Below are 18,421 nucleotides of genomic sequence, written 5' to 3'. Positions count from 1 at the left end.
TTTGAGCGGCTAAATGAGCATGGACTGATAATCAACCCGGCCAAATGCCAGTTTGGGCGGTCGACCATTGACTTCCTGGGGCACAGAGTCACTAAAGAGGGAGCGGTCCATCTTCCCATGAAGGTGGAAGCTGTGATGAATTTTCCCCGGCCGCCCACGGTTAGGTCACTGCAGGAGTTTCTCGGAATTATCAACTTTTATCACCGCTTTATTCCCCAGGCGGCTCGGATTATGTGGCCTTTGTACGAGGCCCTTAGGGGTAAAGCGCCAAAACATGCTGTCGACTGGTCTGCAGAGAGAGACAAAGCTTTTCTGGATGCCAAGGCTGCCCTAGCGATCCTTCCTTCCATGCTGGCACATCCTTCCTTTAAGGCCCCGATCTCCATCACCTCCGACGCCTCAGATTTTGCCGTGGGCGCAGTGTTTGAACAGTGGGTAGGCGGGGCTTGGCAGCCGCTCGCTTTTTTCAGCCGCCAGTTAAGCCGCAGCGAGCGGAGGTATAGCACCTTCGATCGGGAGCTCCTCGGCCTCTACCTTGTCATCCGCCATTTTCGTTTCCTGCTGGAGGCCCGCCAGTTCACGGCCTTCGTGGATCACAAGCCGCTGACGTTCGCCATGGCCAAGGTGTCTGAGCCATGGTCCGCCCGTCAACAGCGACAGCTCTCATATGTCTCAGAGTTCACTACTGACATTCAACATGTGGCAGGTAAAGCAAACCTTGTTGCAGACTGCCTCTCCCGGGCTGTAGCGGGCGCCATCCACTTGGGGCTGGATTACACCGGTATGGCGGCAGACCAGGCTACCGACCCTGAAGTGCGAGATTTCAGGTCAGCCACCTCAAGCCTGTGGTTAGAGGATGTGGTTTTTGACAGCGCTGGCACCACACTCCTGTGTGATGTCTCTATGTGACAGCCCCGCCCCATCGTTCCCACAGGATGGAGGCGGCGTGTTTATGACGCTGTTCGCGGCCTCTACCACCCGGGAAAGAAACCTACGCAGAGACTAGTGTCAGCCAAGTTTGTCTGGCCTGGGCTTAGGAAAGATGTGAGAGACTGGGCTGACTCCTGTTTGGAGTGCCAGCGCGCTAAAGTGTACCGTCACACCAAGGCCCCCCTGCAGCACTTCCCTGTACCTGAAAGGAGGTTCGACCACGTGAACGTTGACCTAGTGGGCCCCCTGCCCCCCTCACACGGCTTCGGTTACCTCTTTACTATGGTAGACAGGACTACCCATTGGCCAGAGGCAGTTCCACTGTCAGCCACGACGTCCGCCGAGGTGGCCAGGGCCTTTATTGGAACCTGGGTCGCCCGGTTTGGCACTCCAGCCGACCTCTCTTCAGACCGGGGCCCACAGTTCACGTCCAAGCTCTGGAACACGGTCGCCAAGAGCCTGGGCGTGAAGCTACACCGGACTACGTCATACCACCCGCAGGCCAATGGGTTATGCGAGCGCTTTCACCGCTCAATGAAAGCAGCACTTCGGGCCAGCCTTACTGACAGCGGCTGGGTCGACCGGCTCCCGTGGGTCATGCTTGGTCTCAGGACGGCCCCCAAGGAAGACCTTCAGACCTCCTCGGCCAAGCTGGTTTACGGTCAGCCTCTGCGGGTACCAGGGGATTTCATCCCTAACATTACTGCCCCCTGGTCTGCAGCCCAGCAGCGGACAGCGCTTCTGGAGAAGGCTAAGGTATTCACACCGGTCCCCACCTCACAGCACGGCCTCCCCCGGTCGCACGTCCCTACAAGTCTGCAGTCAGCGGAATATGTTTTCATCCGTCACAATGCCCATCGGGACCCCTTGAAACCTCCATACGACGGTCCGTTCCGTGTCCAGGAGGCTGGAGACAAGTACTTTGTCGTGGACATGGGCGGGAAACTGGAACACATTTCCATAGACCGCCTTAAACCGGCTCATGTGGACTTGGGCAAACCTGTTGGACTGGCCCAGCCCCCACGGCGGGGACGACCCCCTACCTTGGCCCGTCTTCTGAGTAAGGCCCACGAGACCCCCTCGCCACCTATCCTGTGCCCGAGTGGCCGTAGGGCCCTTAAGGTTTTCCCTGCAGAGGCGCCGGCCGCTACAGGGGTCAGGCGGAGCCGTTATGGCAGAGTTCTCCGCCCTCCTGTTGATTGACTTCTTTTGTTATGATGAATTCTGGGGGGACGTATGTAGTGGGTGCTATGGACATAATTCACCATTTTGTTTTGATGTATTAATGGGGCACTGTCACTTTAAGGAGGTTGGTTGGGGTTGGGCTTAGAGAGGACGCGCTGGTGGAATGTCATTGATAAAATGTTTGTTTACTACGGGCTGTCGGATACTAGCACGGCATAGATCTGACAGCTGTCACTGGTGCTAAAAATATAATAAATGACACACAGCTTGGTGTTGTCGCAAGATAGAAATTGTGCGTTTCTCCTTTCCGACGATTTCTACAGGTGCGCCTTATAGTCCGAAAATTACGGTAATTTTCTATCAGTTAATTCCACAAAGAAAATGTATACACAAATGTGGCTGGGGGAACTGATTCACTCAGCATGAATGGACTATAGGTTAATAAAAACAATACACACAAAAGAACATTAAAAAAAAAAAGACTGTTTTATTTCGATTATAATCGATTCTAACATATTCAAATCGATGCAACGATTCTAACACATGCATCGTTACACCCCTAATGACCATGATCATGTTTTTTTGCACCCAAGTTTCCTGAACACGTAGAGATAAACCCAGAGTTGATCGGACCTAAGCTGAGCTATATGGTAACTTTCACGCACCTACCCCCTACAGGTGAATGCCTCATTGTTGCGGAGGTATTATGTGGTAGGTGCACAAAAGTTACCATATAGCTCAGGGTAGGAAGGTCGAACTGTCCATCATATCAAAACACAATCTAAGGATCTATAGGAAATAGGAATTTAAAAAAATCACATCTAGAATTTTCCCACCCAGATGGTACCAAATCGTTTTTGTCATGTCATCCCAAAATAAATTAGTTTGAGCAGACCTGTCCATGGTGCGGAATCTTTCGGCCAAAGTTAGGCACTGTGTGCCAGTGAATATAATTTCAGATTTAAGAATTAGGATTTTTAGAGTGAGAAATTAAGTTGTATTTAATGTTTAGTTAAGAGAATAGAACCCGCATTCTCATATACTCCAGAATAAACTTTTAATTGACAGTTTTTCCAGCTCCTCATGGACCTGACGAAACCTTATAAATTAAGTTTATTCTGGAGCATATCAGTGTGCAGGTTCTATTCTCTTTATTGTGATTATTACCTAACCCAACGGATCAGTGGAGACGCTGGCCACTAATGCGCTTAGTTACCACCAATTATCTGAAGATGTAAATAGCGTCACTTTAACTGTGCGTGGCAATTAGTGCCGATCTTTGTGAATTGGAGTGTTTTTGCAATGAGGCTCATTTGCATAGAACAGTGGTTCTCAACCTTTTTACACCAAGTACCACCTGAGAACGTAGCTGGCTCTCCAAGTACCACCATATGACCGACATTAAAATACAGTCTATTCAGCTATGCACAGTTCACGCAGGAGGCAAATTAATTCCTAATACCGTTATTTATTGTTAACTTTTGTCAGACACAATGTACAAAGGGTTAGCACTAGAACTAGCAAACTCTTCCACACAACTCATACAATGCAAGGGGCATCTCTCTCTCTCTCTCAACATAGTTATGAGTCAACATAGTTCATGGCCTTCAATTGATGACAAACAAAAAGGGCTTAATTTGCATGGCAGATGCATGATATGTTTTGGGCATGATATTGGCACCCCAATGAACAACCAAAATGAGTTTTGTCTCATTATATACCTAAATACCTATCCTCACAATTCCAGATAAACACTTAAATCTCCTATTTTACTAAAGATTGGTGAGATTTTATTTTTGGAAATCATAACAGCAATAATAAGGGTTAGGTGTAAACCAGAATGACTAGAATGTGTTGTGTTTTGTCTGTTAAAATGAGCAAAAACAAGGAAAGGGTATTCCCAGTAACTTAACAAACTTGTAACTTGCAAAAAATACAGTTCTAGAACAAGTATTTAAATTTTTTCTATCTTCAAGAAAGTGGAAAGGAACCCAACATTTTCAATTGTCTGCACACAATCGTTGTTTTGTTATTCCAAGATGGCATTTGAACAGAATTTTGGAAAAAACAGGTATTCCTGGTAACCTGAGTTAGGGTTCACCATGCCCCTAGTGTGTGTGTACTGTATGTGTGTGTGGGTGGGTGGGTGTACACTGTATGTGTTTGTACAATATTTGTGTGTACTGTATGTATGTGTGTGTACTGTATTTGTGTACAGTATGTGTGTGTGTACAGTGTGTGTGTACAGTATGTGTGTGTACAGTATGTGTGTACAGTATGTGTGTACAGTATGTACGTGTACAGTATGTGTGTGTACAGTATGCGTGTGTACAGTATGTGTGTGTACAGTATGTGTGTACAGCATGTGTGTACAGTGTGTGTACAGTATGTGTGTGTACAGTATGTGTGTGTACAGTATATGTGTGTGTACAGTATGTGTGTACAGTATGTGTGTGTATAGTATGTGTGTGTACAGTATGTGTGTGTACAGTATGTGTGTACAGTATGTGTGCGTGTACAGAATGTGTGTGTGTGAGATAACAGTGTATCTTCATTGATCTCAATTAGCTCTGCTCTGTTTTGTCTCGTCAGCACTTTCTCTGCCCTGATGAGACAAGATACAGGAGCTGGGGGGGGGGGGGGGGGGTCACATGTAGGGGGGGGGGGTCACATGTAGGGGGGGGGGGGGGGGGGGTCACATGTAGGGGGGTGTGTGTGTGTAGCTTGTAGCTAACGGCCTGGGCCTCCATGATGTGTTGTTAGCTTGTAGCTTACGGCCTGGGCCTCCATGATGTGTTAGCTTCAATTAATTAATTACCGGGCAGTATTAGAAAGGATGGGGTTAGGAAAAGGATTCATTGATATGATTAAAGTATTATACAAAGACCCATCGGCCATGATTACAGGTACAATCATCTCCAAAATATTTCCGGTATCACGCTCAGCCAGACAGGGTTGCCCTCTTAGTCCCGGACTATTCGATCTATCATTAGAGCCTTTAGCACAATATATAAGACAATCCCAATCCATAGAACCAATCGTAATCAAGGGCACACAACATAAAATTAGTTTATATGCGGACGACGTAATATTGTTCATGCAAAACCCCAACACCACATTGCCTCATCTGCTCAAGTTGATTGAGAACTTTGGTGATTTATCGGGATTTAAGATAAATTGGCCGAAGTCGGCTTTCCTTCCACTTAACACCCCTGCAAAAAAAATATAACCCTCCCAGAAGAGATACCTATGGTAAAACATTTTAGATGCTTGGGAGTGGAAATATTCCCCACCATAAGACAAACGGTGAAGCACAATTACACAAAAATCCAAAACAAAATCAAAGACGACCTTGATAGGTGGGCAAAACTTAAAAACTCAGTACAGGCACGGATATCAATAGTTAAGATGGATGTACAGTACTACCTAGAATCAACTTCTTCAGTTCAATGCTACCGTTACCCCCTCCAGAGGGTTACTGGAAAAGATTACACTCCTCCACATACAAATTTATTTGGAATAACAAACCACCACGTATAAAAAGATCCACCGCACAGAGAAATAAAGCAGACGGTGGCATGGCATTTCCAGATTTTTTCCACTATTTTAAGGCGTACACATTAAGACCATTGACAACATGGTTTGACCCCCAAGCATTAGTATCCTGGAGAAAATTAGAAGAAAACATAGTAGCCCCACATAGACTGAAGGACATAGCATACACTAAACTACCAATCAAGCACTGTGAACGGAAATGTGGCCCGATAATTACCCATGCGATCCAGATATGGCGTGAAACACAAAAAAAATATCCTAACCCACAAAAATGGCACAATCATACTCCCTTATTCAATAACAATGCACTCTTAATTGAAAAACGACCTATAAGATTCCCTATATGGGAAGAGCAAGGCATACACTCATTAGGGGATGTTTTTAACAAACAGGGTTTTTGTAGTTATGGAGAAATATGCAAAAAATGTAATCTCACCATGTCCACATGGCTTTTTTACATACAGTTACGGCTATGTTTGAAGTCTCACGGTGTTCCATTAGACATACCAATTGAACACCACAGATACCACAAATTCTTCTATGAAAGAGAGACATCGAGAGGTTTTGTTTCAGATTTTTATCATCAATTACTAAGGTCCTCGTATGAAACCCTCCAACTAGACTCTGTCTGGAGGAGGGATATACCAGACCTGGAAAGTGACTTTGATTGGCAAGGAGCCTGGGCAAATGTCCGACTTACATCAAGGAACCCGGACCATCAACAAATCAATCTTAACTATATTCACAGGACATACTTGACTCCTATAAGACTGAACAGAATGGGTCTTAAACAAGACTCCAAATGCTCCCAATGTACAAACGGGGACGAAGGGACATTTATGCACATGTATTGGGACTGCCCACCAGTTAAGACATTCTGGAAAGATGTGACCCAACAATTATCAAAACTCGTATCTTGGAATATACCTGTACACCCCTCTGTATTACTATTGAATGATGTTTTTGAGTTTGCAGTAAATCCACAGCTAAAGAGATTGGTTTTATCGGGTATCACAGTAGCTAAAAAGCTGATCGCATCACGCTGGTTTCAACCGGAAAAAATTTGCCGGAAAGTTTGGTTTCTTACATATCTCGATGTGATTTATCAAGAAATATCTACAGCAAGAATTCTGGGTCTCAATGAATCCAAAATGTCAATGTGGTTAGAAGTGGTGTCTTATCGTGTGTTGTCATGTTTGTTTATATGTGTGTTTAAAAAAAAATAAAAAAATAAAAAATTTATTAATTAATTACCGGAATACATATAAGTTACCGTGAATACCTATATGGTAATGGTATTCCTGGTAACCTCTCCTTTTCACAAGTCACCGGAATACATATCAATATCTAAAGTTACCGTGAATACCTATCAGGTAACGGGAATACCTATTTAGGTAACCAGGAATACCTAGGCATGGTATTCCTGGTACCTCAAGGTATTCTCGGTTACGGGAATACCTTTCTCCAGTTACCAAAACACAAAAAGTTAAATATTTTCAATTCTGGGGGGGATTATTACAGGCTAGGCATGTGTCAATGATTAGCAACAACACAGATTTTGATGGATTTTGTTTTTTGTAATGTCAGATTTAACAACAACTCTTTTCAGAAAAGTGGGAGTATTTAATTTTTTATCTGACATTACAAAAAAATCTAAAAATAAAATAGTTATGATCAGGGCTGAAGTTGAATAAAAGATGTATGACTGTTTAGACTGCATTAATCTCTGTCACAGTGATCTCCTGGTTGTTCCCCACTTACGTTATCTAACTATCGCGCCGCCGCAACTAGAAACACTGGCATGCTTCTAAGTTCAGTGGCCTGACTGCAAAAAATATATATAATATAATATCTTTTATTTTATTTAAATAATAATAAATAATAATATTTTAATTAAAGTACCACCAGCAGTACCACTAGTGGTACGTGTACCACAGGTTGAGAACCACTGGCATAGAAAAAGGCACATGTTCTGCCCATATTACCTAATTTAAATACCCGCAAATAGCACCGACGCACAGAAATGCAATGCTGATGGCAACGCAGTTAGCACGGTATTTCACTTTGCGAGGGCTTTATGAATAGCAAGGTGTGTTTTGGAGCTATTTGCACAGGCATTGCATCAGAAAAAGCTGGACAATCCCTTTGTGAATTTGCCCCATTGTTATCTGTCCAATACTAATTCACCCTGAAAAACTAGATGTTGAATCTAATAATTTACTTGAAGACTTCACATTCATCCCACACTTCACAAATAACCCCGACCAATTTAATTCTGCATTTCACTTTCCTCCTCTGCATAGTGGCCATAGATGGTACAGTAAGTCACTGTTCCATAACTGGAAGGTCACCAGTTTGATCCCCCTCAACAACCAATGTTTCTGTACCGGTTTGAAGTGTCATTGAGCAAGGCTCTGCACCCTTACCTGCTCCAGGCAAATGGCTGACAAGAGGGGTATGCTGAGTTGAATATGGTGCTCTAAATACCAAATACACCATATCATTTTAGATTTATAATTATCCAAACATTTTGCATTTCACTTTCAATGCTTGCTATTGACACGCTCACCTTGAAAAGATCAGCCACCAGGCCGTAGTCAGCCACTTGGAAGATGGGGGCCTCTGGGTCCTTGTTAATGGCAACAATAGTCTGCGGAAAAAATAAATCACACCTCTCAGATCACAACCAGACTTATCTACATTAAAGCCCCAATGCCTTCTGAACAAATCTTTATCAGCCAATTTAATACAAGGTTACACAAAGAGAATAATACATCTGTAATTCTCTTTACCATATTAATGTGGGATATATTCACATATGTGTATATATATTAGAGCTGGGCCGTTAACGGCGTTAACGTGCTGCGTTAACGCTATACTAGTATCGCGCGATAATATAATTAACGCATTAATATAATTTTTTTTTTTTTTTTTTTTTTTACATTATTTTTTCTACCTTTATTTACCCAGGGTAGGTTCGCTGAGCACAGATGTTCTTTTCCATTCACACCTGGGAGCTGCCCAGTACAACCACAGTTGACACCATTGGCCACTGAGCAACTCCACTGGAGCAGTTGATTCAAGCCATGTCACATAGTTCAAGTTTGAAATGATTCTTTCTGTTTTGCTCCTGAGAGTGTGCTAGATACTGTACTGTACTGGTAATATTATGTATTTGTGTTAACTTCTGAATAAAACAACTTATTAAACACAAGTACATCTTATTGAACATTATTTTGATATTTCATTACCAATTATCATAGCAAAACAGCTTTTTCAAACAGTCTGTAATGCATTTTGGAAACGGGAGATGGGCTCATGGTGTAATGGGCCACCTGGCCTGAGAAACATAAGGAGGAAAGAAAAAGTAAGGACTTACTTCTGGTCATTATTTGGGTAGAACACACATATTTTGAATGCCTTCGGTAGGTTTTTTTTTTTTTTTTGAGCCATTTTAATCTAGATTAATCTAGATTAAGGATTGCAGATAGATTAATCTAGATTAAAAAAATTAATCTATGCCCACCTCTAATATATATATATATATATATCGGGTATATGCGTTTTAACCTACTGTAAAATATATGTCTGTTTTACCTTTTAAGGCCAAACAACATGAAGCAAGTACAATTCTAAACATATTCCCATGGTATCAAGAGCTCAGTTGACTCAAGGCGGAAAACATGTCTCAGTTGCCATTTCTTATTTTTGGTGGTGGAGCTACACATGCGTTTATTTGTTTGGATCACAGATTTGGCCTTTAAAACACAGACGGTATGGGTAATGTAATAACACCATAAATCAAGAATACTCAACTAGATTGATTTGCAGGTGGAGCACTATGAGGAATCTATAGCATGTTGGGGGCCAGAGATTAGAGTGGAGGGGGAGGCTCAGACAACCGCTGATGATGATGTTACATTATATTTCCCTCGGTTTGGCAGCTCACGACTTAAAGCTCATTAAACAAGAGGGGGGAAATATTGGTATTCCATGTTTTCATTCTAATAGAACATGCCTCAACATGTTGATTATATCTGACATTGTTCTTATTTTAGGCATGAAAGCGATTTTTTATTGAGATCAAATCATTTTCAGGGTCGAGGCTCGTTAGTTCTGCTGTATATAATGTATAATAGGATCATTTAACTCCAAATCTTGAAACGGGTATTGGAGCCAAAGATTGTATATATCGGTCTGGCCCCTCTATAGATCTGGCAAATATTTGAGTCAGTATTCAAATGAAGACCAAAGAAAAAGTCACAGTGAGGGAAGCTGGTTCTCCTGCAAACTCCGGTACAGAGCACCTCGTTACCACAGTCCTGGTATTATGTAAACAATGTGTTTTTCATGATACTCAAAATTTTATGACAGAATGCATTTACAGCACAGTTTCAAATTAACTCCACTGAGATGGTTGCATTTATGAATGTGGACCTCAACCTGAGTGGATGAAAGTGATTTGGAAAAGAAGCTCTATGGCAGCGAGCAGCTGGATATATGTAAAAGTGGGTAAATCTCGTATGAAAACAAATAGATCAGGGAGTATATGACCGCGTTTACAGGGGATGGACGGTACGTCTGACAGATTCAGAATGCATCCCGGGCAGCAGTGGCTTCAAAGAGAGAAAAAAAAAAGAAAAGGAAAAAAATTCCAAATAAATTATACATTGTTCTTTAAAAAGCTTCTCAGGTTTTCTTTCTTGAAACATACTTCTTAAGTGCACAGGATCCAGGGGGTGGAATAGCTCACTCGGTTGGGAAGAAAATCCACTCAGGAGACTGTTGTCATGGCTACAGAAGATGTTTTTTTTTTTACATTTGCATTTACATAAAATTGTTTCCTTCTATTACTTGATGTAAAAGTGGGTCAACTCCAGCAAGTGTGTTTTTGTGTGTGCGTGTGTGTGGTGTGTGTGTGTGTGTGTGTGTGTGTGTGTGTACTCAATTATTGAATTAAGGTGCTGTAACAGAATATTTTAGTATTTTCTAATCTGTTTGGTGCAAATGCCAGTCTATACCACTGACAGAAACTATGTATGCTAATAGTTCTGACTTATCTCATATAATAAAGTGATTTGTTAATAGCCTTGGTTTTTCAAATATAGCATTTTTTTGTACGTTTCATTCCGATATAGATGTTTGCATTCATGTGATTACTTGCCATTTTAAATATTCGACATAGTATGAATATTATGGTAGAACGGCATGAAGAACTATAAACCTGAGGATAACCCTGTGAGACTGTCCTCTGGGGGGAGAGAGAGAGCCACTACATTACCCAAGCTCCAAAGAATGGAATAAAATAACCAACACCAAAATTAAGTTAGCGATCCGACTCCAAAGCCCTAAACTCGGCGTAGTTATGCATGACTTGCTATGGGGAGCAAATTAGCAAAAAAAAAATGTAAAAATAACAACTCTCCAGGGGACATAATTGCTACATATTCAACACTGAAACTAACATATTCATAATGACATCTCTCTCAAATGACTCTATTGCAAACAAACAGTCACCAGGCATCCCTGTTCATCTCATCCCCCCATCTATCTATTCTATCTCATACTACAAACGTACGTTGAAGTGATTGAAGTGCTTACAGACTTGTTTATTTACTTACTTATTATGTGATGTATTTAAAGACTAACTCGTTCTGGATGACAACTAAAAGGGAGGCTGGTCACAGGCTTAGATATCTCCACAGTCTCACATCGAACGACACAGGTTTCACACAGGACACAGAACTTGGCAGTATGTGACACAGGACACAGGGTTTTGCAGTATGTGACACAAGGCACAGGGTTTTGCAGTATGTGACACAATGCACAGGGTTTGGCAGTATGTGACACAATGCACAGGGTTTGGCAGTATGTGACACAAGGCACAGGGTTTGGCAGTATGTGACACAAGGCACAGGGTTTGGCAGTATGTGACACAAGGCACAGGGTTTGGCAGTATGTGACACAGGACACAGGGTTTTGCAGTATGTGACACAAGGCACAGGGTTTGGCAGTATGTGACACAAGGCACAGGGTTTGGCAGTATGTGACACAAGGCACAGGGTTTGGCAGTATGTGACACAAGGCACAGGGTTTGGCAGTATGTGACACAAGGCACAGGGTTTGGCAGTATGTGACACAGGACACAGGGTTTGGCAGTATGTGACACAAGGCACAGGGTTTGGCAGTATGTGACACAAGGCACAGGGTTTGGCAGTATGCGACACAAGGCACAAGGTTTGGCAGTATGTGACACAGGGCACAGGGTTTGGCAGTATGTGACACAGGGCACAGGGTTTGGCAGTATGTGACACAAGGCACAGGGTTTGGCAGTATGCGACACAAGGCACAAGGTTTGGCAGTATGTGACACAATGAATGCATTGTTTATTTCAAACAATATAAAATAATCAGAAAAGAAAGATTAGAAAATATAAAATGCAAAGATAATGTGCTGTGAAAGAAGAAAAATAAAGTCTCTTGTCCAAAAAGAAATAGTAATACGTTCTTGTAAAGTCAATATGCTACTGTCCATCCAGTATCTTTAGAAAGCAAAAGGTATATGCTGACTAGATCAGAACAAAAACTGAAACCAAAAAATACAAGACAAGTCAATAATTTCAACATCTAACCTCCCTCCTCCTTACTGAACCTTTCTAGAATCACTCTTTTGTATTTCATTTTGAACCGTATGACGTGTTTTACTCGGCATGGCAGTATGTGACACAGGTGTGGTGTGAATACCAGTAGTCAGACATAAGGTTTGTTGCAATTAAGAAAGGGGTTAATTCCCTATAATCTTTACAATTCTCAATGTTCAGGGGAAAGGGGAGGTGGAACTGTGCATGTCTTTTAAAGCAGAGGTCCTTCCCTGCTAGGCCGACCAGTGCTCCCAATCACTCCTAATTAAAGCACATGAGGTGCTGTCCGAGGTGCTGAAACAAATGTGAGTTTCACCATTCACCTGGCACCTGGCACAACCTGGCTGTGAGCTCTCCTTTTCATCGACTGGCTGTGCATTTGAACATCTTAGCCAGCTTGGATCATTCCACCACAAGGCCATTCTGATTGTCCTTCCCATTGCAATGTTTCCAGTGTTTGGATTTCAATTACTCTGTTGGCCACAAATGGTTTCCATTCTTGAGTCAGTTTGGAGCACTTTTGGTGAGTCTTTTGTCCTTCAAGTGTTCCGTCACATTTGTCATTACAAAGATGAAATTGTCCATTTCATTCCTCCAGACTAGACCTAAAACCTTCAGTTCTCCTTAGACTATTCCTTTTGTAGCTTGGTACTAATTTAGTTGTGGTCCTCTCTTCTTCAAGTACTGCAAGATGAGGTAAATAGTAAACAGGGCCCTTTGACTCATCATTCTCTACTGGCTCTACTATCCCCTGTTTTTTTTGTATCTACTTTTTCTCCCCATTTTCTATTTTTTTCCCATCCCAATTTCGTGTATCCAATTCTTCCCTCCCCTGTCTTGATCGTTGTTAGACTATGCCTCCCATAGGTCGGTTGTAGTGAGAACAGAAGCCTTGCATCACGTGTCCCCTCCGGTACACGAGGAGGCAGCCTGTCGCATCTTTTCGCCGCAGCAGCTCGAACTCTCAGTGGCGAGGAGTAACGCGTGGGAGGCTCACGCTGCCCCCGTCACTTCCTGCTTCCGTCGCACCGGCGTCACCAAACCGACCTGTAGGAGTCGCTGTCCACAACGTCAAATCCCCACCCACCGGCTTTTCCCACCCTCTAACACTTGCCAATTGTGTTAGTATGAACGACCGGCCAGCCGGTAGCAACGGCGAGAGCTGGGCTCGAACCCAGCATCTCCTGCGTTAGAGGCGAGCACCTTGCCCACTGCGCCAATCAGCTGCTCTTGTTTCAAGCAATCTTGAATAATCTCATTCTACTTATCATACAGAGTCTAGTTATTTTTTAAACCTTCTGAGAAGAGAATCAAATCTATTTTTGGCTGTGACATAATTGGAAGCGACCTGTTAATTTTTCCAGGGCGGACTTCATATCAATCTCTCATACATTTCACAGGCTCTTCAAATCCATTCAGAGCCTTTTCATCCATCTCAGATGTGATACAACTGTGAATATGATTGTAAAAAATAAATAAAGATAAGTCAAATTAAAACATTTTTTATCGAGAATCGTTAAGAACTCTCTCTTTATTTTAGTTTTTAACTGAACTAACGTTTATGAACCATTATAAAGTATTTTATATAAATATAACCATTTAGATTAGCTAATTTATTAAAGCATAGTAGCCTAAAGGCAGCCGCAGACTGCAATAGAAATGCCAGCGACCGACAGAGCTCAGTAGCTTTGGCACTCTCAGTGCACACTGGAAGTGCCTGACAGGCGAGATCCAAACCATTCTTCTCTGCTCCGTCAACAGGGCTGTAAATTGCTTAGACAGTATACATTTCCCCAATAGCAATGTTACATTAGGCTATAGCGATTTAATTATTCTATGTCCCCATGACTTTCAGCCAATAGCTCTAACGTCACTGGTCATGAAGTGCGTTGAGCAGTTAGTGAAGAGGTACATTGTATCACAAACACAGCACCTCACAGAGGTGGAAGATGCATTGTATGCCAGATTTGTTTTGGCAGTCTGAGAGCTGTATGCTGAGTTGTTTTTTTGTGGAGGACATCTTCGGTTTTGCAGGATTTTTGGAGAAGGCATGGCACCTGAGACAAAACACACTGTATCCTATATAATTGTATTTGAATTCACCTTGTTTTTCTGTTTATTTACATTGAGTACAGCTTGTGTTATATTACGTTTTATTGTATTTTCTTGTATTTTTTTTATGGCCATCTTGGTCTATGTCATTTGTTAAGTAATTGGTAAAGTATATTATTATATACTTATTGTTATGTGTCTTGTAAGCCCATATGGGCTGGGCATACATCTGTATGTAAGACACGAAAATAAAAAATATCAAATCAAAATCAAATCAAATCGTATGAGACACACTGGCTAGATAACTTTCAACACTATTTAAGCCAGTATTTTATCAGACACACTGACTAGATAACTTTCACTTGAAGATTTTCTTATCTGTAGAAACATACAATTAGAGTAGGTACGTCACTCTCTGAGAAAATGACCACTTGCACAGGTTCCCCCACAGGGATGTGTTTTATCTGTGTTTATTTTATACACTAACTCATGCACAGGCACTTTCCCTAATAGGCACTTTATTAAATATGCAGATGATACTGCCTTGGTGAGCTTCCTATCTGATGGGGAGGAGGAGCAGGGGCCAGTCTTAGACTACTTCCTAAATTGGCGTGAGAAGTCAAAGCTTCTCCTAAACACCTCAAAAACAAAAGAAAATGTCACATTGATTTAAAAAAGCTGCAATCCTTTCACCCTACTTTCATCAATGGGGAGCCAATACAATCTGTAACAGATTACAAATACATTGGCGTTGTGCTCCACCATAAGCTTAAGACCTGTGGGCTGACCACATGAGCACTAAGACACAACAAAGAAGGTATTTTCTAAAGAAACTGCTGACCTTCAATGTCCACAACAAAGATTTGCTCCAAATGTTTGACTGTTCTCTTGTTAAACATGTCTTAAGGTTCTGCATCATCGGCTGGTTTGGCAAAGTGCTACTGAGGCACAGAAAAAGAATGAAGCAACAGCCAGTAAACTGTTGGGGATTACATTTCCAAGTCTGCAATGCATCTACAGACACCGAAAACTGAAGAAGACTTAAACAACATAGTGAGTGACTAGAGGCACCGCCTCCTCGTTTGAATCGTTGCCATCTGGGCGACGATATCACCGCCCTGCATTTACTAAAAATAGATCCACGGTTACATTTGCCATTACATTCTTAAATGGGTAATATGAACTCTATCCCACGTGCACTTTGACCAACTCCTTCTAGGTTACATAGGATGTCCAGGAGTTGCCCCCATCCTAACTACTGTTATTATTTGTATTTATCTTTTACTCTCTACGCCTAATTTGTTGCAAGGTGTGAGGTAATAGATGTGTTTGTCTATTGGTCATTTTGGTGACGGTGTGATGAAAAACGCCTTGCGATTGTGCTGCAAACCAACTTTGTTTGGACCTTTAGGTTTTGCCAGATATGTCTCACGACATTTAATTAACTATGATAATTATGATAAATAGGTCAATGGCTGAGCAGCAGAAACACTGTAGAGCAGAACGTAAATTGTAGTTATATCTTCATAGTTGTCACTGGGCATCTTAACTTTAGCCTACCTCTCCCAAAACATAATTTGGTAAATCCAAGGTTTCAGCAGCATGGAGAATGCAGTGCAGTACCCCACCTGGGCCCTTTGATTCATTCATATATCTTGCTGGATCGCCCTGCCTAGAGCCTTCTGATGAAAACTCTTGGCATGTCAGACAGAAATGCTTCGACTTGAATCTCGCTCTTCACAAGCTCCACACACTATATCAATTTCGTTCGTGCACCGGTGTTACACACCTCGCATAGCCAGCAGTGTGTCTCTCTCTCTCCCCCAGCGAGACGAGGCACTGGCGAGAGATGCTGGTGTATAAACTAAAAACTACAGGTGCTTCATTTTGATGTATACATTACAGGGGGTAGAAAGAAATGCAGCTGCCACAGCCACACACGTTTGTCTTTCATGAATGTGACTGACGATGCAGCGGGTGGCCCGTACTTAGATCAAGATGACTGAGAGGTAAGGGCGTCGGCAGAGCGTATTGCTGCGTCAATGGTGCGCACAACATTAAAACGTACTTCTTTTTTCCCGCATAACAACAAGCATCTCATTATCGGTGCTTTCCTTATTGGAATTCGGGCTCATCCCTAGTCAGCCTGAATTGACAACAAGACTGTAATTATTTGACATTCAGTTTACTAAAGCATATTGTTGCTGATTTGTTTGCTCTTTTGCTCTTTATAGAGATGTAAGCACACAGCATTGTACCCAATGTCTCTCTCTTGTTAACTGATCTTACCTTACTGTCCTTCATGCCAGCCAGATGCTGAATGGCTCCTGAGATGCCAACCGCAATGTACAGCTCCTAAAGACAGAATACACCAGGACATAAATAACAAAAACTAATAACATATGTTGAAATCATAATGAAAGACAATGAGTCCAGTATCTTAAACATGGGTAGAACTTCTAAAGACCTAAGATATCTTAAATGAACTAAACAAAAATGTTTTCAATTGTTTCTTTTGGCAAAACTGATGCAATGAACGTGCAGTCAGATTTTGTAATTAATTCTGGGAGACACTCAAAATGTTTGATTTGCACAGAATACACATTGATAGTTAACCAAGTCTATAGATTTAGAACATCCATCTAAAATCTGTCATAACAAAAAACGAAATAAAGTACCCAGCCCCATATATCAGTGGCATTAGAAATTAATTAAAACAAACTAAATATAAAGTTTAATAATAACAATAAACATCTATGAATAAGTAAACAATGTATCCTTGTCACTAGTTGACGACTGAAGATAAGCATTGCCATCCATGCTTTTGTTCAAGTGTAACCATGGAAATGATGTATTAGAATCTATACTATAATATCCATTTCCACTCAACCATTTTATGGGAAACCATTTCAGATTAAAATGTTCTCTTTTCATATTTAATTTTTCCAAATAACATACCGTAAAGCACAAACATTTAAATGTATTAGTTAGTATATATAAAAATAATTCAACCTTTCCCTAAAATCTATAGTAAACAAAGTTGGATGGATTCCTTTTTTTCTTTTGAATCCTTTTTTCCAAATTGCCAATTGGCTCTAACCACAACAAAACCCACAAGGTGCGTCAGCCAGTATGACCACCAGAGGAGCTCAGTCAGATCCAGGTGGGCCCCTCCTGAGTCCAGCTCCACAAGCCAGAACCTGAGGTTCCTGGCATAATAGCCACTGGGGAGCGCGGCCGGGGAGTGAAGGCGGGGAGCGCGGGTCGGGGTGTCTGCCAGCATGTGCTGGTCGCCCCCCTCCCCGGCCCTGCAACATTTCCATCAGGCCTCTGGGGAGTCACACATCAATTGCTTTCAGCTAAATGCACTCACATATGAATATTTCAGGACAATTTAATGTTTCAGCTCTGGCCCCGGAGGAGCAGAGCATCACTTTGTGAACACAGTTCTCCCTGAGTTAAGAGCCAGGCCGGATAATACAGCATGAAAGGCCTGTCAATCTGGAGGCCAGGGGCCCTTTTTTCACTTGAGACAAAAAAATAAAAAAAAATAAATAGATCCCTCCCCTCCCCTTAACCTCCAGTCCCTCTGCATACAAACCCTCTCCTAACTGTGTTTTTATTTTGAAAAGACACTGGGAGAAGAGGGAGCAGAATGATCCGTTGATTTGCCAAGCTTGGTCAGTTTTCTCTGGTCGTCTGGCATTTGTACACGCACACACGCACAGGCACACACACATGCGCACACGCACATGCGCACACGCACACACGCACAGCCACTTGGGAGAGCAGGCCGGCCGGGGGAGTCGTGCACCTGCTGGCCTGTTAATAAAATACCCCAAAGTGATGGTTAAAAGTGCTTCCTTCACACAGACCAGCCTGGCTCAGGTGTGAGAACACAAGCACTCGACAACACTGGCTCTGTGACACCGTTGGGTTAATCAACCGGCTCACTAGCCGGATGCCGGAGCGTGTAGCAAAAGAGAGAAAATTACCCATGTGGTGGTCAATAGGGACTTGACGACAGAGACAGTCTATATAATGCAGTCCATGTGGTGG

General features: G+C 42.3%; 1 protein-coding gene across 1 annotated transcript in view; it reads right to left on the bottom strand.

Annotated features, from left to right (window-relative positions):
* LOC311248942 (electron transfer flavoprotein subunit alpha, mitochondrial-like) overlaps window positions 1-18,421 on the bottom strand; it is a 92,777-nt gene that overhangs the window by 25,942 nt on the left and 48,414 nt on the right. The window contains exons 10-11 of the mRNA XM_084338187.1: window positions 16,652-16,717; window positions 8,240-8,320 (exon numbers count right to left, since the gene is read on the bottom strand). Coding sequence (XP_084194313.1) covers window positions 8,240-8,320; window positions 16,652-16,717 — 147 coding nt within the window. The remainder of the gene's footprint in view (window positions 1-8,239; window positions 8,321-16,651; window positions 16,718-18,421) is intronic.

Source organism: Notolepis coatsorum (genome assembly GCF_963971535.1).
Source record: "Notolepis coatsorum genome assembly, chromosome: 2".
Classification (NCBI taxonomy): Eukaryota; Metazoa; Chordata; class Actinopteri; order Aulopiformes; family Paralepididae; genus Notolepis; species Notolepis coatsorum.
This window is presented reverse-complemented; position numbering and strand designations above follow the sequence as displayed.